We start from the raw sequence: 22,759 nt of genomic DNA, 5'->3' as shown, positions 1-22,759 counted from the left end.
AGTTTGGGTTGGTCTGGTATTTCCTGCAATAGCTACCAGCAGTCAGAGCAGATGAGCAGACACTGAATGAAGAAAGAGTTTTTTAAAACAAGATTACTGTAAAAAAAAAATCCTTGAAGAGTATGATTATACACAGGTTGACCAGTTCAAGGTTGAAGTTTAAGCAGCTTTTGAGCAAATAAACTGAAATGGAGTCATAAGTGAAAGCATAAATTAGAACTTTATTTTATTATTACAATATTACAAAAAAAGAGTAGCACAACTCTCACACTCTCAGATTCTTCCCACGCATTCAATTGACAGCCACAGAGTGACAGATACGAGAAAGGCTTCTAGAAGCATCTTCCTCCATTTCACAGCAATTGCAAAATGAAAAAAATAAGATTTAAATAATGAGGAAAAAAATCTAGTTCAGAATTATAAATAGAACAAATTGCAAAACTGAAGCTTTGAAACATGGAATAAAAAGATTTTGTTACAGCCCAGAACTACACACAGCTATAAAACAATGACGATAAAATATTCTTTATTTCTTCGTTTACATTATAAAGTAATTCTAAAGAATTGCTTTTCTATTCAACAAAAGCTTGAGTTAATAAAAATAAACAAGGAAAAATGCTGTTCCTTTATAGTCTATTTTTTCAAAATCAGAATTCATTATACCTTTATTATAATCATGCTTGTTTGTCAAAGGAAAGTCCAAGGACCAAATACTTAAGGCTTCATGAGGGCTGTTGAGGGGAGGCAAACCAACCGCGAGTCGAGACAAACCGACCCGCCGGCACACACGCGCCCAACATACACACCTGCGTTCATCACATGCACACCAGATCCGTGAACCCATATCCATATGCAGCCGCATTCATACACAGTTATTACACTTCTTTAAAGTTACAGCAGTACAGTAGATAAGCCAGTGTACAATAAAATAAGCAATTCACCTGCTGTTTCACCTTTTTGACTTTTTTCTTTTAAAAAGTCCTCCTTAGTTGAACCACAAATGATCTTGCAAGTGATCAATTTGGTCAATTCAAGCACACTTCACAAAAGAATCAGTAGCAACTCCTACTTTACATTATTATAAAGGATGAATTAGAAAACGCAGGATCATAAACCCTTGATTTGGTACATAGTTAGTTTCTACATCATAATATTAGTAACAAGCCTACAGACACCACCTTCAGTAGTATGTTTAGTCCTGCGAACCCACTGACAGCTATACCACATACGACCCACCTGAAACGGCACAACTCATCTATACAATTCAAGTAGTAGTTTCTCATATGTTAAGAAATAAAGGGAGTATAATGATCAGGTAAAACAAAAATGGCACAGCTTTAACATGAAAACATCTGTAGCTCTTCTCCTTTGGCCTTAACAGCTTCACAGAGAACAGACAGAATCATTATACAAAACTTCACTTACATTAGTGACTCAGAATGCAAAATGACACCTGATTTGTTGCATCACTGAAAGACTGCAAAAGAGGTGTTGTATACGTATGCGGTTCCTGTCTTTTAAGTTTCCGTCTGGTCACAATGTGTCTAGCAGGTTGATGTTTCGACCTTTCACAAGCCTAAAGCAGTTCCCATTTCGCACATAAATCCAGAAAGCCCATAACAAATCCATTTTACTTCTAAAAATATAGAAACGCAGGTGCCCTGTGTTACAGGAACACACGACAAGAGCTTTCACCTAGGAACAGTCTGAAGGGACCAGTGACTGGCATATTCCCGCATAGCTCAGACACCGAAAAAAAAGAAAGAAAGGACAAAGAATGTGTCATGCTGAAGAGGGAAGTGCTCTGAGTCTGTCAGCCATCTTGATGTTATAAGACGGGCTCAAAACAAAGATCTCTCAAATGAAAGCAAGTCGGTTGTCCAATGAACAGAAGTAGAAATGATCTATTTCACAAGACACCCTAATAAAGTAAGCACTAACACAAGACGTTCATAAATAACCCAGGAGCACTTGAGATCCGGGTACCTGGAGATAGACGAGACAAAGTTTAAAGAAAAAAAACAAAAACAAAAATTCCCTTTAGTGCCTTAAAAAAAAAGCACTTGTTAAAAGAAAAATTGATCACTTGCAAGATTAATAACACAAAACACTGCTCTTCATTAGACATGTTTGTTGTTTTTTTCTGTTTTCATCAACAATCATCCTTGAGATTTCGAGTTCCTCTCGTAACGTAATTTCATTAAGACTAACAGGAGGTGCCGAGGACACACGTGTGTGGCTGACTTCACTGAGGAGAGACTGTGTCTGAGGCTTGTGGGCTGAAGCTTATCTGTACCCTGGGTGCTGGCCTTGCGTCTCGGAGGGGGGGGACCACTACCCGGCCCATAGGGGGTGGCCTGTGCATTTTCCCCATTAGGATGAGATTCTGATCTCGGAAGCAGGGCGTCTGGAAGTCCCCTCCCATGCAATCTGCCGTTTGCATCAGATTAGTCTGCCCTATTAAGGCACCCCCTACTAATCGGTAATGGGCCGCTCCTCCCACGGGGGCGCAGTCCATCCCCGGGGTGGGGTTGGTATTGCCCGTGCCTGTGCCGTGGAAGGGCACCGGGAGGTCCTGCGAGCCGGAACTGTCGCTGTTGGGCGTGGGAAGGATACTACCCCACACCGGCGGCTGGTGGTAGTACTGCCCGTTGGTGTAGTGCGTCACCGCGCCTGGGGGCATTGCATTGTTGCTGTTGGCAAGTGGCGGAGAGGGGCTGGAGGGTTTCATGGCATAAGGCTGCCCCATGCCCATTTCTGGGGGATAGGTAATGCCCTTGCAAGGGAGGCCAGGGTCACGATTCGGGGGCTTGCAGGGGTGTCCGCCCCCTTCCGAGATGTGCTGAAGGTGAGCGAGCTGATGCTGAGTCCAGGACCTCATCTGCGGCTGTTGGGGATTTCTCTGCGCTTGATGGCTTTGATGCTGTAGGTGCTGTTGTTTTATATCGCTGTGGTACATGTGGTTCATTGTGGCCATGTTATGCGGAGGCATCGCACTCACTGGCGCAGAAGCAGTCATTTTATCAGGAGGTCCGATAGCGCATGATGGGTGCATGAGGCCGGGAGCGAGCGCATTAGGGTTTCCCGCATGCACTGAGACTCGAGAACTGGCGTTGATGAGTAGATTTCGGCTAATGGGACTGGGGTTGGCGATCTGCCCTTCGCACATCGACGTGGCACTGGCGCCCTGAGCCCTGGCCTGGCAGAACTGGCTTATCTGGTGCACTATGCTGTTTAAGTCTGCCTGGCGGCCTTGGTGGAGCCCTCCGGCCATGGACAATGGAATGGTTGAGGTAGAAACAGTCACGTTAGGAGGGGCGTCTGCAACCGGCAACTTCCGAGGACCCACCTGCAGGTTTGCAGGGGGGTTCTGGAGGTGCTGCTGCGGAAGCAGGATTGCTGAAGGTTGGTGGGCACCAGGGTGGCCTAAGGAAGGCGCGTGGGATAGAGTCTGGGGCCTCGGAAGGCCTTGGGGTTGCTGCGGCATGGAGGAGGAAGGTCGGTGTCCAAGTCCTTGGTGCGGAGGCCCTGGCTGTTGCAGAGTCTGGAGATTCTGAGGGTGCGGAGGAAGCCCCTGCGGATTCTGGGACGCTCTGGGAGGCCCCTGCGATGGGTGGTGCAGGTTTAAAGTGCTGGCCGAGGTGGCTGCATAAGGGCCGCCGGCGGCATTCATAATCACCTCCGGGTGCAGACGTGCCCGTGTGCCGTCGAAGTCTTTGATGACACCCTTGATGAGGGGCACTTTAACGATGGCAAGGAGACCGGTCTTGGCAGTGGCCTGAGAGGAGGGGTAGGGGCTGTATCGAGGGCCAGCGGTGTCGAGTCCGTTGACTGTGCGACGAACGTGGTTCCGCTGAGGGACCTTGACGCTGTTGGGGAAGATCTTGATGGTGAGTGGATTGTTGGCAACCTTTTTAGCATAAGCATCCAATTCCGCAGGGGTTGGATACTGAGCAGATCTCATCCTTTGTGGAGTGTCCCCTATATGGAGCAAAAAGGGACAAAAAGGAAGAACATCACTTTATGCCTTCAAAAAAAGTGGACTATAACCTATAATTTTGTACACAGAGCAGAACAAGTAAGAGAATGGAGACAAAGTACAGATATATTCTGTCATTACAAGGAGGAAAATGGGAGAAAGAGGCCTTGGAAAGTGCATTAGTAAAATCTTCATTTTACACATACTATACCAGTCAAAAGTTTTGAACAGTAAGATTTTTAATGTTTTCTAAAGAAGTCTCTTCTGCTCACAAAGCCTGCATTTATTTGATCCAAAGTACAGCAAAAACAGTATATTTTATATTTTAAAATGTAATTTATTCCTGTGACCAAAGCTGAATTTTCAGCATCATTACTCCAGTCTACAGTGTCACATGATCCTTTGAAAATCATTCTAATATGCTGATTTGCTGTTCAAGAAACATTTTTTTTTATTATTATCATCAACATTTAAAACGGTTGAGTACATTTTTTTCAGGATTCTTTAATGAATAGAAAGATCGAAAGATCAACATTTATCTGTAACATTATTTTGTGACATTATAAAAAATAAATTAATAGAAATAATTTATAGAAATGAATACTTTTATTGAGCAAGGATGCTTTAAATTTATCAGAAGTGATGATAAAAACATTTATAATGTTACAAAAGATTTCTTCAGATAAATGCTGTTCTTCTGAACTTTCTATTCATCAAAGAAACCTAATAATAATAATAATAATAATAACCTAATAATAATAATAATAATAATTATTATTATTTTTTATTTTTTAGCAGCAAATCAGAATGATTTCTGAAGGATCATGTGACTGGAGTAATGATAAAATCTTGCCTTTGAAATCACAGGAATAAATTACATTTTAAAATACATTCAAATAGAGAAAATAGTTATTTTAGATAATAAAAATATTTCAAAATTTTACTGTTTTTGCTGTACTTTGGATTAAATAAATGCAGGCTTAGGGAGCAGAAGAGATCAGTAATACATTAAATTGATCAAAAGTGACAGCAAAGAAATGTATAATTTTACATATGTTTCAAGTAAATGATTATCTATATCTATATCTATATATATATATATATATATATATATATATATATATATATATATATATATATATATATATATATATATATTTTTTTTTTTTTTTTTTTTTTTTTTAAAGATTCCGGAAAACTATTAAGCGTTACAGTGGTTTTCAGCATTGACGACAATTAAAAAAAATATATCTTACTGACCCCAAATTTGTGAAAAGTAGTTTACATTATCAGTCAAAAGTGTACAGCACACTTGACTGAATTTGTTTCTCATGATCTTGAATTTAATCTTGAGATCTGTATTATTCACCATTTTGCTCACTACTCATTCCTATTAATCTGTATTATTTCACTGTTTTGATGACCTCACTATTATTCTAAAACATGAAAAATAGTGATAATATTCATAGGGCTTGTTATTATTACTTAACCTCTTCCTTTGAGTAACAATTTCTAAGTGTTACTGTAAATGTGCCACATATAGCAATATTTGGTTTGCTCTATAGTACAGATCACATAGTTTTTACAGATAAACATTAACTGCTCACTATCTAATCCAATCTGATTCATAGGGGCAATTCATACAAAACCTTATTTGTGTGTTTGGTGTGAAGTCACATGACAAACAGATATAGGTGAATGTTCACTTTCTCACTTTCTCACTTCCTCTCCATCCCTACCAGATGTAACATGCTTCCTGTATGCCAGAGTGTGATCTGCTGTAGCAAGGGACCATTCACACACACACACACACACACACACACACACACGTGAACACGCAGACTGACAGACAACACCAATGACTGTTAAGTACCTCTGTTATATTTAACAACACCGCCGTGATGTGTCTGTGCTTGATTCTCTTACAGTTTCAGAGTGTGAATTGGAAATTAAAACCTGTCTGGCCCTGCCCCCAAAAATACAGCAACCACGTATGTCTGCGTGTAGTGTGGTAAGCATCTTAGCCTCACATGTTCTGTGCTCTAAATAAGCTGTCTAATTGGTGAGCCCTTTTTATCAGCCTGTCTTTCATACACATCTGCTCTTCTCTTTAGGATCACGGTAATGCTTTTAAAGGTGAACATAAAAGGGAAAAAAAACATTAATGAGCTGAATTATTTAACTGGTTTTACATTCAGAAGTCTGCAGGTCTTTGCTCACAATATAAGCTCTTTTTCTGCACAATGCTGCTCTTCCTGAGTGTGACATCCTCACCTGCCAGGACACCTCTGATTCGATGGGTTAAGAATAGAGGAGAGCGGGTGAGAGACAGACAGAAAAACAAAGGAAGCGAGGGATAGAGAAAAGAAATTGAGGATGATAAGTGCTCTCTGTGAAGCTGCTGTCTGGCTGCTGAAAGGGGGTCTTTGTATAAAACAAGCTTTCATCACTTGAGGGGAGAAGAGAAAAGAGAGATAGAGGGAGATAGAGAGAGACTTCTGATGTGCACCCACCTGCACTTCCCTCGCTCACACTGATATGGAGTTGAGACACACACACACAAACACACACACAGAGTATTAACATGCGTTTCTATGCGTCCTGGTCCCCTCATCCCTAGTGAGAGGATAGACAGCCTGTGTACTGTGACTGAGCTCTTTCATCCAGCCTGAGCAGATTCAGTCAGTGCTCACACTGCCCTGACAAACACCCCAAACACTGAACAAACACCCAAGACTTCCCATCAAACACTCCGTAACAAACAGCATTTAACATTTATATAGTGTCATTGAACAAAACCATAAAGGAGAACTAAAACATAGTAATAATCTAGACAAAAATAATACCGATATTTAAGAATTTTCACTCATACGCACCAATATAACAATAAACAGTAACATATACACTACCGTTTTAAAAGCTTGAGGTCAGAAGGATTTTCACTTTTTTCGAAAGAAATTAATACTTATATTCAGCAAAAATGTAATTGAAAATTTGACGATAAATACATTTATAATGTTGCAAAGGATTTCAATTTCAAATAAATGCTGTTCAAATTATTGCAGGTTCTACAAAAAAATTAAGCAGCAAACTGCTTTCAGCATTGATAATAATAAAAAATAAGTGTTTCTTGAGCATCAAATTAGTATGTTAGAATGATTTCTGAAGGATCGTGTGACACTGAAGACTGGAGTAATGATACTGAAAATTCAGTTTTGCCAGCAAAGGAATCCATTACTTTTTTAAACGTATTCAAAAACAAAACAGTAATTGTAAGTTGTAATAATACTTCACAATGTTACAGCATTTTTTTTTTTTTTACCAAATGAATGCAGCCTTGGTGAGCATATTTCATCTCATTAAAATATCTTTATTTGTTTTAACACTCATGACTGTTGGCTGTGATTCAGTCTAATGCTGGTATTTGGAAAATTTAACCAATGGTATTGAATTTGGGGCGAGGGTCTGAGGAAACATTGACATTGCTGTGGAACAGTGTTAAATTTGACAGCAAATTTTGATTTAGTCTTAGTCATGGTCTTTTGACTAAAATAGCATTTAGTTTTAGTCATATTTGAGTTGTTTTAGTTTTAGCCTTTATTAGGGCTACTAAAGTGATTTAGTCAAGAGAAGTGAGCGATTTTCTGTCTCTCTTTTGTTCCTTGATTAACATCAGGGCCACAGAAAATTAGGCTGATGGCCCTTTAAAACCGAATGCAATGTACTGATACACGTCCATTATTCTCTTAACTATTTACGCTCACCTAAGACATAACAGAGTTTGTTTTACGCAAATACCCATCAAAAAAGACAATTAGCCATCATTTCTTGTGTATTTCTTCGACGTGAGATGTGAAAGAGTATTTGTGCGCTGTGTGAGACCACAACATTCTCTTGAATAGACTTGAGAATTATGTTGGCATTAGTGGTGGTGCATTGGCATGGTTCAAATCGTATCTATCTGACCGCCATCAATTCGTGGCAGTAAATGATGAGGTATCATATCGATCTCAAGTGCAGTATGGAGTACCACAAGGCTCAGTACTAGGGCCGTTACTCTTTACGCTTTACATGTTACCCTTGGGTGATATCATCAGGAAATATGGTGTTAGCTTTCACTGCTATGCTGATGATACCCAGCTCTATATTTCTTCGCGGCCTGGCGAAACGTACCAATTTGAAAAACTAATGGATTGTGTAGTTGAGTTAAAAAATTGGATGACAAGTAATTTCTTACTGCTAAATTCTGAAAAAACAGAGGTGTTAGTTATTGGGCCTAAAACCTCAGCGTGTAATAACCTAAAACACTGTCTAATACTTGATGGCTGTTCTGTCAATTCTTCGTCATCAGTTAGGAACCTAGGTGTGCTGTTTGATGGTAATCTTTCCTTTGAAAACCACATCTCTAGTATTTGCAAAACTGCATTTTTCCATCTCAAAAATATATCTAAACTACGACCTATGCTATCAATGTCAAATGCTGAAACATTAATTCATGCGTTTATGACCTCACGGTTAGATTATTGTAATGCTTTATTGGGTGGTTGTTCTGCTCGCTTAATAAACAAACTCCAGCTGGTCCAAAATGCAGCAGCTAGAGTTCTTACTAGAACCAAAAAGTATGATCATATTAGCCCGGTTCTGTCTACACTGCACTGGCTCCCTATTAAACATCGTATAGATTTTAAAATCTTGCTAATTACTTATAAAGCCCTGAATGGTTTAGCTCCCCAGTACCTGAGTGAGCTCTTATCGCATTATAGTCCCTCACGTCCGCTGCGTTCTCAAAACTCTGGCAATTTGATAATACCGAGAATATCAAAATCAACCGCGGGCGGCAGATCTTTTTCTTATTTAGCGCCCAAACTCTGGAACAATCTACCCTACAATGTTCGGGACGCAGACACACTCTGTCAGTTTAAATCTAGATTAAAGACCCATCTCTTTAACCTTGCTTACACATAACAAATCCACATTCTTATAATTCAAATCCGTTAAAGGATTGTTAGGCTGCACTAATTAGGTCAACCGGAACCGGGGACACTTCCCATAACACCCGATGTACTCGGTGCATCGTCAGAAGAATGGCATCTACGCTAATATTAGTCTGTTTCTCTCTTATTCCGAGGTCACATTAACCACCAGATCCAGTCCGTATCCAGATCAGATGGTCACTGCAGTCCCCCGGATCCAGTCCGAACCCAGCCCAGACGGTGGATCAGCACCTAGAGACGACCTCTACAGCCCTGAATGTCAGCGGAGTCCACATCAACTAGATGAGCCCCAGAGACGGATCCACATTAAAGACCACATCACCTAGACGGCTGTCGGCACAAGACCACGGGAACTTTGGCCAGAGGAGAACTGGCCCCCCGACTGAGCCTGGTTTCTCCCAAGGTTTTTTTCTCCATTTGTCACCGATGGAGTTTTGGTTCCTTGCCGCTGTCGCCTCTGGCTTGCTTAGTTGGGGACACTTTCTCTTAACACAATATTGCATTTTATTTTATTGTTTTTGATTAACTACCTTTACCTATAATGTGAGTGTTTAATGTTGCCTTTGGCATTGTTGATGTACTGTTTCCTATTTAATACTGTACAGCCGCCTTGTCACAATTCTGTATTGTTAAAGGCGGTATATAAATAAAGGTGACTTGACTTGACTTGAGAGGCGCTGCTTCTGTGTCTGCGCTCAGAACACCGGACCGAATTAAATTCTCTTTTGTGTCGTCAAATTTATCCACGTCTGCTTTTCTCTTACTCCCAGATACTGACATTTTTGAATGTTTTAATAAGACGTGCAGCTAATGTATGCTAGCTCATGTCCCACCAGACAGATCAATAGACAATGATACAGTTCAAACGTACGCATCTAACCTCCTAACCACACAGCAGATTCGTTCTGAATGAATCTTTTCCAAATCGTACCCCGCTAACATTTTCGTCCCATTTTTATTTGTAGATGAAAATGTCAATAGATTTTCGCCATAGTTTTTGTCATTCAAAACTAGTTTTTGTTTCGTTATCATTTAGTTTTGTCAGTAAATAAATGTTGTTGATGAAAATTATGACGAAAATTATTCGTCAATCAAATTAACACTGCTGTGGAGTGGAAGACATTATTGATTGGAAAACATTTTTTTTTTTCACTTTCTTTTGGTGCCACTATTGTTTTAAAAACAACAAAATGGTCCTTAAAAAGGTCAGAGAGTAATAAACACTTATCTATAACAAAAAGCATTATCAAATACTGTCAAATAATGCCTTTGAATGAAGGGCTTTTAAATTCTAAAGCAATTCTGTGGAGCTTCATGAATTTACAGTATGTGGGCAGTCTGCAACTAGTAAAACATATCCTTACTAGCAAACACAAACATCAACAAGTACACATACACATGTTAACGACATACAGTACAGCCTCTTGTGAAATACTGGTGTTTGTTTGGTGCAAAGCAGGATACACAATCCTCATCTCCATCCACCAAGTCCTCACACAGTATTCAGCCACCATGCCATTCACTCATCTGTCTTTCTCTGTTTTTCACACACACATTCCCTCTCCCTCTATGTGGGCTGTTGACTAAACAAAATGGCCCCTGACATTTCTTAGCTAAATAGCTTTCCTGCCAATCTCAGGCCGTGTCAGCTGCCTTCACCGGCTGCCCACATTTGCTCACCTCCTGAAGAGAGAGAGAGAGGGGAGAACAAGGAGAATCAGAGGAAGAGGAGGAGGAAGAGCCACGCTGGGCTCAATAAATGAACCACTGCAGGACTAGATCAAGGAGCGAGGAAGAGCAGAGTCATTATGCTAATAACTCACAAGGGAATGCTCTTTCGCTCTCTCACTCAACCCACAGCATCTCTCGCTCGGTCTATGCCTTTCTCCCCTGTTGAGTGACATCCTGGGGGAGGCCGGCCGGTGATAATGAGGAGTCAATCTTGTTAGGATTAGACAACAACATACAGGTCGGCCAGCCATGCAATCCATTTTAAGGACAGGAGAGCAGGGCAGAGGAAAGTGATCAGGTGACATTTAAACATGCACTCAGCATCTATGTAAATGTCTCAAGGGACTTAACATCTCTAGAGCTCAGTGCCAGATCTGACTCGCTTCTCTTCGGGATTTGTAATTAAGTCCACCTAGAAATGAACGTTCCCGCATCATTTATCTGTTCCAAACCTGTACGACTTTCTTATGTGGGACACAACAGGACATGTCAAGGACATGTGGCGATCAAAAACAAAACTAATCCACTCTGTTCAGAGAAAATGATGTAACTTATATTAACTTTTACATCCAACTACAAAACACCTGCATTGCTTACGAGATATTGTTGTCGCTAAAGCTGCTCGAGTGCGGAGAAAATGGCGGACAACTAACTGAGGACAGAAATATGCTAATACGGGACAGCCCGTCAGCGGTTGTGGGCGGGGCCTGAGCAATATGATGTCATACTGCTCAGAAAATCAAAACAGCTTGATAATTGAGACTGTTTAGGTTTTTTGGGAATTATAAATGGAGTGAAGGGATTTTTATCTTTGTAGGGTGGCTGTGTTCAAGACATTTATATACAAACACCATGTAAAAGTGAAATTTGGATCTGACGTTCCCTTTAAAAGCTCTACTTTTACAGTCTAACAAATCAGTAATTCATGTTTTAAAAAAGCCATGAAATCTCTTTTTGGTAACGTCAGACTAACAGACTTGAGAATGTTGCTCAGCTTCATTCAGGATACAGCTCAACTGTTTTTTAACACTGATAATAATAATAATGTTTCTTAAGCTCCAAATCATCACAGAATCATTGTTAAAGGATGTGACACTCAAGACTGGAGTAATGACTACAGAAAATTCAGCTTTACAAACATATACTTAAAATATAGTATCTTCAAATAAATTTAAATTGTCATAATATTTCACAATATCACTGTTTTTACTATGTTTCTGATCAAATAATGCAGCCTCGGTGAGCATAAGAGATGGTAGTGTGAACATACAGTACTGTATGAAAAACAAAACAGCAGCTTGGACATTCTGCATTTTGGAGTTTTGTGTCCAGAAAAAAAAAAAAAAAAAAAAAAAAAAAATCACTGAATGGTTATTTCTGTGTGAACTATCCCTTTAAAACTGCTTTTTTCACTAACCTTTTCTCTCTCGCTCTCTCTCTCGTTCTCTCCCTCTCATCAGCAGTGATTTGAGGATCACAGTAATCAGCCAAACCCCAGGAGCCCCATTACAGACACACAGGGTTGTTACACAGCTATTGTCAGCCTTTTCTGTCTAAGTACACCATACACATCTCCTAACTGCCTTTTTCCCCTCCGCACAGACATCACACGCACACACTTTTAAACTCTCTTTAATCCGAGAGACTGCTGATCTGAGTGGGTGTTCTTATATTGTCTTATATAGGGTTATTCCTCATGGAGAAGCAAAGCCTCCTCCTTCTATTCATCTCTTTCTTCTTATCTAAAGCCATCTTTTCCTCCCCGCTCATCTCACCTTCTTTTCAGCTTCCTTTGAAAGAGTTCAGAGAGAGAATGCAACAGAAACTATTCTCTTTTTAGACAAAAGACGGTCTTTTTTTGCCCCAATCTATGGCTTGCGTTCCTGCATTCCAAGGTATATTCTGGCTCTTCCTGTGTCTCCCGAGTTCCCTGAGGGAATGTGCGCCAGTGCCAGATGTGCTCCAGTAACATCTGGACCACAGCAGGGAGCACATGAATTTGAAGGGGCAGTTAATGACATGCCATGGGACGTTAAAACCATCGTATGCATCATTACATTAAGTGATTTAAATGACTGAGGCTTCTCTGAATCTTTCAAATTGTGGGGTTGAAAGTAGGGGGAATCTGGACTATGCAGATCATGGGTTGTATCAATTAATAATATAGTAATTTACCAAATTTCAGAAAACACTGTCTCAAATCAAGCCTGAGACACCTAAAACAGTTATCATGACCTGCATGTGTGTAAATGAACACAGTGCAGCCTTTGCAATTGACACTTTGGAGGGAGTTTGATTGACAGGCAATCTGACCAATCATAATGCCGCATATGCCATTTTTGTCCGACAAACAAATCAGACCGGACAGTAGAATAACTTGAACTTGAAAAATTGTCTATTGATGTATTTATGTATTTATATCAAAATTTATTCTGATGTTCATTCATGTTTATTTCATGCTATAACTAGTAAGAAGGATGAGATGACCAGTTCATGTGCCGCTTGAACTGAGGTGCTACAGTGATCTGTCACGACACATTAAAGAGCCACAAAATGGTATTGTTTGAATTTCTCAAAAAATAACAACATTTGAAAGCTGAGACTTTGTTTCATGCCTAAAGTGACCTGCTCTGTCTTGTCTGTTGACACGTTGTCAGTTTCCTCTTTCCTCTGCAATGTATTTTTTAATGCGTGAGAACATGAAGTGTGGCGTGACAGCAGCATGGATTGTCGGACGTAGCAACATTAACAAAGGCGGGCGGGCCTTTGTGAAGGGTCAATCTGACGATCATATGCCATATCAAAATTTTCAAGATTTTATTTTGATTAATCGTCCAGCTCTACTTTGAGGTAAATGTTTCTATCATTTACATGCTATTTTTAATTAGAGACACAATTTAAATATGTAAAATTGACAAAAAGCTATATGATTCAAACAGTTGTTATTTGAGTCATAATGTTGCAGAATTGTTCTGAAGTACACTACCAGTCAAAAACAGTAAGATTTTTTAATGTTTTTTTTTTTTAAGAAGCCTCTTCTGCTCACCAAACCTGCATTTATTTGCACCAAAGTACAGCAAAACAGTAAAATTTGTAAATATTTTTACTATTTAAAATAAGCTTTCTATTTGAGTATATTTTAATGTTATTTATTTGTGATTACACAGCTGAATTTTTAGCATCATTACTCCAGTCACATACAGAAGAACAGCATTTATCTGAAACAGGAATCTTTTGTAACATTATAAATGTTTTTATCATCACATTTAATCAATTTAAAGCATCCTTAAATAAGTAAATAAATTACACTGGCTCCAAACTTTTGACTGGTATAAAGTATATTGTTACAAAAGCTTTTTATTTCAGATAAATGCTGATCTTTGGATCTTTCGGTTTTTAAAAATTTACTCAACTATTGATAAAAATGATAAAAAATGTTTCTTGAACAGCAAATCAGCATATTAAAATGATTTCTGAAGGACCATGTGACTGAAGACTGGAGTAATGATGCAGACAATGTAGCTTTGATCACAGGAATAAATTATATTTTAAAATATATTCAAACAGAAAACTATTTTATTTTGTTATTTTAAATAGTAAAAATATTTCACAATTTTACTGTCTTTCTTGCTGTACTTTGGATCAAATAAATACGGGCCTGGTGAGCAGAAGAGACTTCTTAAAAAAAAAAAAAACATTAAAAATCTTTTGACTGGTAGTGTATTATGTTTGCGCCCATTTAATGGTTAACAGCTATGCAATGGTAAACAAATGGAAGGATAAATGAAAACAAATTAGATTTTTTTGACAACCAGGTCCATCACAGTGAAGGAGGGGTTGGACTTTGTCATTTAAAGGCTACTGTTAAAACCTGATTTTCATTTGTTTTTGTCCAGTTCACTGGGGTGAGGCGTTTAATCTCTCAGAGCACTTAACCTAGAAGACATCATCATTAACATCCCAGCAAAGGACATGGCAAACTAATGAATCCTTTGCATTTACTGTCTTCAAACTGGGCCTGTAGTTACAGGTCTGACTTCATTGTCTAATACTGCGTGCAATGAATTAAACAAATTTCTATTATCGCTCTGAAAGAGGCATCAGCGGTATGCCTCCATTTCCTCTCTCCTACCTGTTCATCCCCTGTAGTTCCTGTAGTTAGTAATACGACTCCATCTCTTTCTGTATTCCCACTAGTTAGAAATACGAGTGCCGTCTTTCTGTGATTTCTGCCCTCTCCTGCAGTTAAAGATATGTCTCCAGCCTCTCAGTAATTGCTGCCTGATGAGGGTCTTCCTGAGGCGATGTGAGACTCATCAGTCTCCGGGCCATCGGCACTCCCCCGGCCGCGCGTCTCCATAGCATAATTTGTCATCCTGATGGAGAGCTAATCTGACAGGATGTCTGCCCACAGACGGAGAAGGCGAGATATTCTGTCTGTACGTATCCTTTTTTCCCCGCACTGACTCAGTTTCTCTGTTTGTCTGACTCTCATTTTCTCACTGCCTCTGTATGCCACTTATCTGCCTCAATCTATTTCTCTGCGAGCGGTGTGGTTCAGCAGGTGTCTGCCCTTGTAAACCGCCCTAATAAAAATCCTGGGATTTGACAATCTGTCTCTGGAAATATGCTTTTGCTCACCAGCGACAGCTCTCTCTTTTTCCCCCTCATTCCATTTCCTTTCTCTCTCAGTTCTGTTTAGTCTCTTGTCAGACATTTATCTCCTTTTATAGATCTGTTTTCATTTTGTCATTTCTTAAATGCACTTAAATGTCATCTTTGACAACGTCTGTATGAATTTGCGCTATTAAAAAAAGGCACAAAATGCACAGCATGAAAGATATTCACGTTTTGTTCATTTGAGACTGCTGAGAGGAAGGTAAACAGGAGAATGAAAGGAATATTCACTCAAAACTGAAAGTTCTGTCATCAATTGTTCTCCCTCATGTCGTTCTAAACCTGTATGACTTTCTTTCTTCCTTCGGCTGAACACAAAAGGATGCACTTTTCCATACCACAGCAAAAGATGACAAAAAGCATCATAAAAGCAGTAATCATGAGTGATGCGCTTTTGTGGATTACAAGCAGAAACATTGTTTTATTTTGGAAGTGTCCTCAATCAGCTCAGATTTCTGTTCTTAGTTCACCCAAAAAAGAAAATTCTGTCATTGATTACGCCCTCATGTCGTTCCAAACCCATAAGATCTTTGTTCATCTTCAGAACACAAATTATGATATTTTTGATGAAATTCAAGAGCTTTCTGAGAGCGCATAGTCAGCAATGCAACTGAAATGTTCCCAGGCCCAGAAACGTAGCGAGGGCATTGATAAAATAGTCCATGTTCATGTTCACGTTCAACCGTTATGAAGCTACGAGAATACTTTTTGTGCACAAAGAAAACAAAAATAAGTTCATTCAACAATTCTTTCCCTCTGTGGCACCGTCCACTATTTTCGAGATTTTCACGACGCTGGGCCCGGGAACATTTCAGTTGCATTGCCTACTTAATTTGTGTTCTGAAGATGAGCGAAGGTCTTACAGGTTTGGAACGACATGAGGGTGAGTAATTAATGACAGAATTTTAATTTTTGGGTGAACTGTCCCTTTATAGATCACATCATGCCCAGGTTTCAGTTGTTTCTTAAATATCTTGTTTTTATTCTCACTTACAAGATGTCTTGTAATCCCAATGTAGTGTAGTTAATTGCTAATCTATTAGCTAAATCTAATATAAAAAAAATTACAAATTAGGGAAATAAACCACTGATTTCAATTTTAAAAACTGAAGTTCAATGACACCTAAAAACAAACTGAAGTAAAAAAAAAAAAAAAAAAAAAAAAAAAAGCTGTAAAATGTGTTAATATTTTTCACATTTTTTTTTTATCTTACTTTTCTTGTGTATTTTTTTTTTTTAAATTCAGTTTATCCTAATGAACTCTCCATTGTATGTAAATCTTAAACAATGAGTAATGCACATTTATTGAACTTTCTGGCTTTTTTCCACACAAAACTACAGAAGACTTGAAAATAAAACACCATTAATATGGACTGCTGCTATAATGGCTTTATGGTGTTTTTGTGATTTCTGAAGATGATTGATCCCAAAAAAAATGGTTTAGAAAAACATGAGTGAGTAAATGACCACCAAAATGTTTAAACTGTGTGTGTGTGGTACTCACATTTCTGAAGTCCAGTGTTCATCTGCGAGTGGGGGTGGAGCTGAAGGGAGAGATCACCTGGCCCTGGCAGACAGGCCAGCATCTCATACACACACACTCACACTCACACACACGCACACACTCACACACACACACCCACACCCACACACACACACTCACTCACTCACTCCTAGAGCAACATGGGCCACACACTCCTCCTCACACTGTAAAGAAAAAAAAAGAGAGAGAGAGAAATTAGATGCTACAGCAAATACCTCAGTGCCAAGATCAAGCCCAACACTATGTGTGAAATCAAAACAACATTTTGCCATTAACTACGTTTTTCTAAATGCATTGCTGCACTGGGTAGCCCTGGGTAGCCCTCACTGTCCCAAAAACTTGCTTTGCATAACTGTTAAACATCAGATAATCTGTGTTTTACAGCATTTCTGCATTCACTGCACACAGAAAAAATGCTTATTTCGTTCAGTGTTGTAATTGTTAACTAAAACGAAATATATTTTATTTAAACATTTTGAAGTGTTGCCTTGGCACATGACTGAAATAAAACAAGTTCAAGATGAAGTACTTAAACTACAACTGAAATGATAAAAACAAAAGCTAATTTAAAATATTAACATATATTATAAAAAAGCTAAATAAAAATATTAATTACAAAATTATAACTGAAGCTTTAGTCGACAAACATTTTCCAGTAATTTGATTTTCAAGAAAATTATATTCAAAACAAACTAATTAAAAGCGCCTCTCTTGCCCTCAGAAAGGTTTAATTTAAAAGGGATGGTGTGCATTAAAAGCTTACTGTTAGAAAAGGTGCAAAGCTAAATGACTCACAATCATGTTTTGGATCATTTTCCAACATAACAGGAGCAATGAGACAATTACCATCTGTCAGTTTGACACACACATTTTCACTGCATTCATTAAAACTCAGCAAGTCTTCTAATCAAGTGTGTCATGAGGAATGCATCCAAACATCAATTCAAATGTGCGATTGAGTGCAATTTCACACATATTTATGTGAAAAATGAACTTCATGGCAAACAGAGTTTCCGTCGCAGCTACAAAAAGAACCAGTGATAAACTCAAGCTATGATAGCTTTCAAAGCTTCGGATTCGCATCAATTAATCAACCAACCAATCAATCAAGTGAAGCTTAGGAAATCATCCTCTTTGTCAATTCAGAGCAGCGAAAACCCCTCACGTACCTTTCCATTCCAAACCACTCTCACTAATCGTACAGCAGCAGGCAAAACACACTTAAAATCAAATCTGAGGTTCAATTTAACATCAAACATACCAGCCAGAGTGCTCTGACCGTGCCCCAGGTGCTTCATCTCTCTCTTCTCACCTCCACATCTTTGGCCCGTCTTCTCGCATGAATAGCGTGATCTAAGGTGACCTTTGCTAAATTCCAAACTTTCACATTTTAATTTTTTACCTCAGCAAGGCGAGAATCAGACCACTGAGAACATTTCCGACACCTCAACCATCAGTCATTAAACACAATGAGTTAGTGTGACTGTGTGGGCACAAATCCACATGCACAGAATGGGAGAAATTGTCCTGACCAGCTGTCACTGCGACAGGATGTTCTGTTGATTGCTTCTTTTTTATTTAATTCTGTGATATCTACCGGATAGCGGCGTCCATCTGTGAAATGTGACTGATTCAAACGGATCTCTATATAGAGTGCAACACTAGGGAAATTAATTTCAGATAAAGCGAAAGAGAAGGCGGCGATAGAGTTCAATTAAGCTTTGAAGACATACAGAGCTGGGTGTCATCAGCAGTGATGGATATAACAGCGTTATAAATAAACTGCGTTATTTTTTTTTCAGTAATGAGTAATCAAATAAATGACAGTTTCCCCCATTACAACACTGTTGCCGCTACTGTCAATAAAAGGCAGTGTCGTAATAAATTATGATAGTATTATATTTTTATAATATTATAATGTAATACAGCACACCTGTATTTGACAAACTGTAAACTCTAGTGTGAAGGCACACGACTAGCCATCGCTTTGTCTCGAACACACGCAAAGAAAGATAAAGAGCGAGAGAGCCTTACATACCATGCAATTGACGGACTACATGTAAACGATATTCTGTCATATTTTCCTATCAAAATAACGGAGTTCCACTGGAATTCTTCAGCTTTTAAGAACGGCCGGATTCTCCGGTAATAGGCGGAACTAATACACAAACGGCAATCTCATTGGCTGGCGCTTACCTATTATCGTCCTTGCTTGATTAATATTCATCAACCCAGCAGCACATTAATCCTTAGCGCGTTTTACATTGTTATTAGTAGTAGAATTCTACTATTGTAGTATTATGTAGTATAGTATTGTTTTTAGTTTTTTCCCTTTTTTATATAAACACTAAATGACAAACAATATCTTAAGCACCACCACCAGTCCTAATTTCAGTCAATATGACAAATTTGCATTCATACATGGTTTTATATATATATAAAATAATAATTTATTCTATTTAATGTCCATTTCATTTAATTAACATTTATTATTGGGGACATCTAAGTTATTTGACATATTTAAAAAAACATTTTGTATCTTGGTAATCAGTTACTTTTATAATGATGTAACTCAGTTACTATTTGTGAGAAGTAACTACTAACTATAACTAATTACTTTTTTTAAAGTAACATGCCCAACACTGGTCATCAGCATAACAATCAAAATTTATACCAAATATACGGAAGATTTGTCCTAAAGGCAATAGATAAATAATAAACAAAAGAGGACCCAAAACTGAGCCCTGGGACACACCACAAGTAATTTGAGATAGCTATGATTTTTAATTTGACCAAACTGGGTCCGACCCGATAAATAAGATTGAAATAATGCTTTAAATTTATTGCAAAATAAGCACATGTGACCCTGGACACAAAACCAGTCGTAAGCGTGGGTATATTTGTAGCATTAGCCAACAATACATTGTATGGTCAAAATTATCGATATTTCTTTTATGACAAAAATCATTAGTATATTAGGTAAAGATCATGTTCCATGAAGATTTTTTATAAATTTCCTGCCATAAATATATCAAAACGTAATTTTTGATTCGTAATATGTATTGCTAAGAACTTTATTTGGACTTCAAAGATTTTCTCAATATTTTGATTTTTTTGCACCCTCAGATTCCAGATTTTCAAATAGTTGGTTTTGTGGTCCAGGGTCACATATTAGCATGAAGACTGCACTCTATAACAACAGACTGAACATCAAATATCTTCTAATGGGCTTGTGATATCACATTGCAAAGAACGTTGGTGTGGTGTGGTCACAAAAATTGTTGAACACTTGTCATATCGCACCAGTTCAGACAGTTTCAATGCACACACATGTGGCTCAGTTATTCCACCCTCTCTAAAAGAGAGGACACAAACAACAACAGCAAAGGATATTGCCTGGTGATTTGTGTTAAGAAACCCCACATATAGCCATGTACTACATCCTCTCACTACACACTGACACCAGACAAAAACAATGCATTAAAACATGTATAAGCAAACAAACAGTTCAGACAAGAAGCAATTATGCACCAAACAACTCTGACAGGGCAGCACAAGGCCAGCCAGCCAAAGCTGGGAGAGCGAGTGAGAAATAAAGAGTTAGTATGTCGTGAAAGGTCATGAAGGCAGCTCATTAAAATCCTGCCAGTGCACTAACAACGCATGAGGGCTTGATACAAACATACTCGCTCTCTATCAGATATACCTTTGGAACAGACTAATCTGAAAGCTAGTGAGATTCCTGACTGTATATTGTCTACATAGGTTGCTGTCTTTTGAGTGAGATCTATGAGTGACTGATTAGCAACTCAAATAGCGTTCCACATGAGACACAAAATGGACTTCAACAGTCTGTCGTTAGCATATTGCTAAGCTAATGACACAACAGTCTAATGAGTACACAGTACACATAAATATTGAGTAAAATAATCAAACCGAAAATCACCAAACTCTTTATCAACAGGTTTCAGTGGGGAATGAAACAAGTTTACTTATGATCGATATTTCCCTTGTCACTTCTTCCGTCTTCTATTGATTTTTTTCGCTGATGATGGGTCATTCATCTGTTCCTCTCAGCCTGAATCTTTGATTTCTTCCCTGTCCCCACGCAGTGCTTGTACGCATGCTGAGTCTCACAAACCGGTCCTGTCTAGATGAAAATATCTATACAGAGATGAAAGAGCTATAACCACAAGCATAGCAGTGTTTGTCAGCCAATAAAGTATTTTTAATTGTCTATGCTCACTGTTCTTATTTTTAGATTACCTTTAATGTTATCCAATGCTCCCTTGAAGTCCAAATCTAAAAACATTTATAATTGAATAACACCGTTAAATATTATATTTAGCAAATCTTAAAATGAATACAATTCACTGTACTTTCCATTCACATTTTTACACCTTTTTTATTCATTTATTTTTTTGTTAAAAGTTCCTATGCATCCACAATACCACTTAAAAGTTTGGGGTCAGATTTTTTTTTTTTTTAAGAAATTAATGCTTTTATTCATCAGTGACACATTAAATTGTTCCAAAGTAACAATAAAAACATTTGTAATATCATAGATCAAATAAATGCTGTTCCTTTGAACTTTTTATTTAAAGAACTCTAGAAAAAAGTACCACAAAAACAATTTTCCACGAAAACATTAAGCAGCACAACTGTTTTCAACAATGCTAATAGGAAATAATAAAGGAAATAGGAAATAATAATAATAGGAAATATTTTCTGAGCATATTACAATGATTTCTGAAGGATCATGTGACACTGAAGACTGGAGTAATGATGCTGAAAATGTAGCTTTGCCATCACATGATTAAATTACATTTTAAAATGCATTTTAAAACTTCTGAGCAGTAGTATACCTATATTTAACATGGAGTCAAAAGGTACCAAAAGTACCAAAATCAGAGTCACACACAGTTGAATCCGAACTGGCGGAAAATCTGGAATAAGAGAAAGACAGGAAGAGGGAAAGTGACTCTGGATTCTCAGTGGCTGAGGATGTTTGGGTCAGACCGCATCTGATAAAGGACTCTTTTCTCCGCTGCTTTTTATCTTTCTTTGTGTGCATGGGAGGACAGAGGGAGGGTGTATGTGGGAGAAGAAAGGATGGAGGGAGGAAAGTGGAGTGGAAGTGAGCTATTTAGAAAATGACTACGGTAAGCTGTAATCAGGCTCTGGTGGGGCTGAGCTCTGGAGCTCAGACAATCTGCCTACACTGGCCTTTACGCTCAGGAAAAACACAGACTAATTACACTAAAATATACACATACAATAGAGCGAGAGAGAAATCCAATGTACGCTTACATGTACAGTTTCCCAGGAACACAAAAAGCTATTGAGTGAAATGACTTTTCAGGGGAAGAGTGGAGAGGAGAGATTGTGATTATCATTTATGAGGACTATGGAGGAGGACACTGGGTAGGCGGGGGGGTGAGAGCTTACTATTTGATTTTTTCAAAGGAGAAACGAGCTTTACCCTTGAATACGAGAGCGGCTCAATAGGAAGCAGAGAGAGAAAGAGACGCTGCTTGTAAATAAACGTTCACATCAGCGCAGGCCCATTTAAAGCATCAATTTATAGCAGCCTGAATAGATTGTGCTGTAGCTGCGTGTTGAGGATGCGCAGGCATGTCGCTGTCAGCGTGTTACTGATGACTTAAGCACATCCCCTGAACGATACGCTCTCGCATGCTTTTTTTATTCTGTGGGAGTTATTCCGAGAGTTTTATTGGTCTAACAGTGTCAATTTTAAGCGCATGAAGTGTATGAGACACGCAGTTTCAGACATTGGCTTCTAGGTCAGAGAAAGAACGAAAGAACATGCATAGT

General features: G+C 38.6%; 1 protein-coding gene across 1 annotated transcript in view; it reads right to left on the bottom strand.

Annotated features, from left to right (window-relative positions):
- Positions 1-201: 201 nt before the first annotated feature.
- Positions 202-22,759, bottom strand: part of fam222ba (family with sequence similarity 222 member Ba) — a 67,939-nt gene continuing 45,381 nt past the window's right edge. The window contains 3 exon segments of the mRNA XM_051109027.1: positions 202-2,328; positions 2,330-3,981; positions 16,886-17,088. Of these exon segments, the coding sequence (XP_050964984.1) occupies positions 2,287-2,328; positions 2,330-3,981; positions 16,886-16,967 (1,776 nt within the window). The 5' untranslated portion in view covers positions 16,968-17,088 and the 3' untranslated portion in view covers positions 202-2,286.

The sequence above is a fragment of the Labeo rohita genome, chromosome 5 (genome assembly GCF_022985175.1).
Source record: "Labeo rohita strain BAU-BD-2019 chromosome 5, IGBB_LRoh.1.0, whole genome shotgun sequence".
Taxonomy (NCBI): Eukaryota; Metazoa; Chordata; class Actinopteri; order Cypriniformes; family Cyprinidae; genus Labeo; species Labeo rohita.
This window is presented reverse-complemented; position numbering and strand designations above follow the sequence as displayed.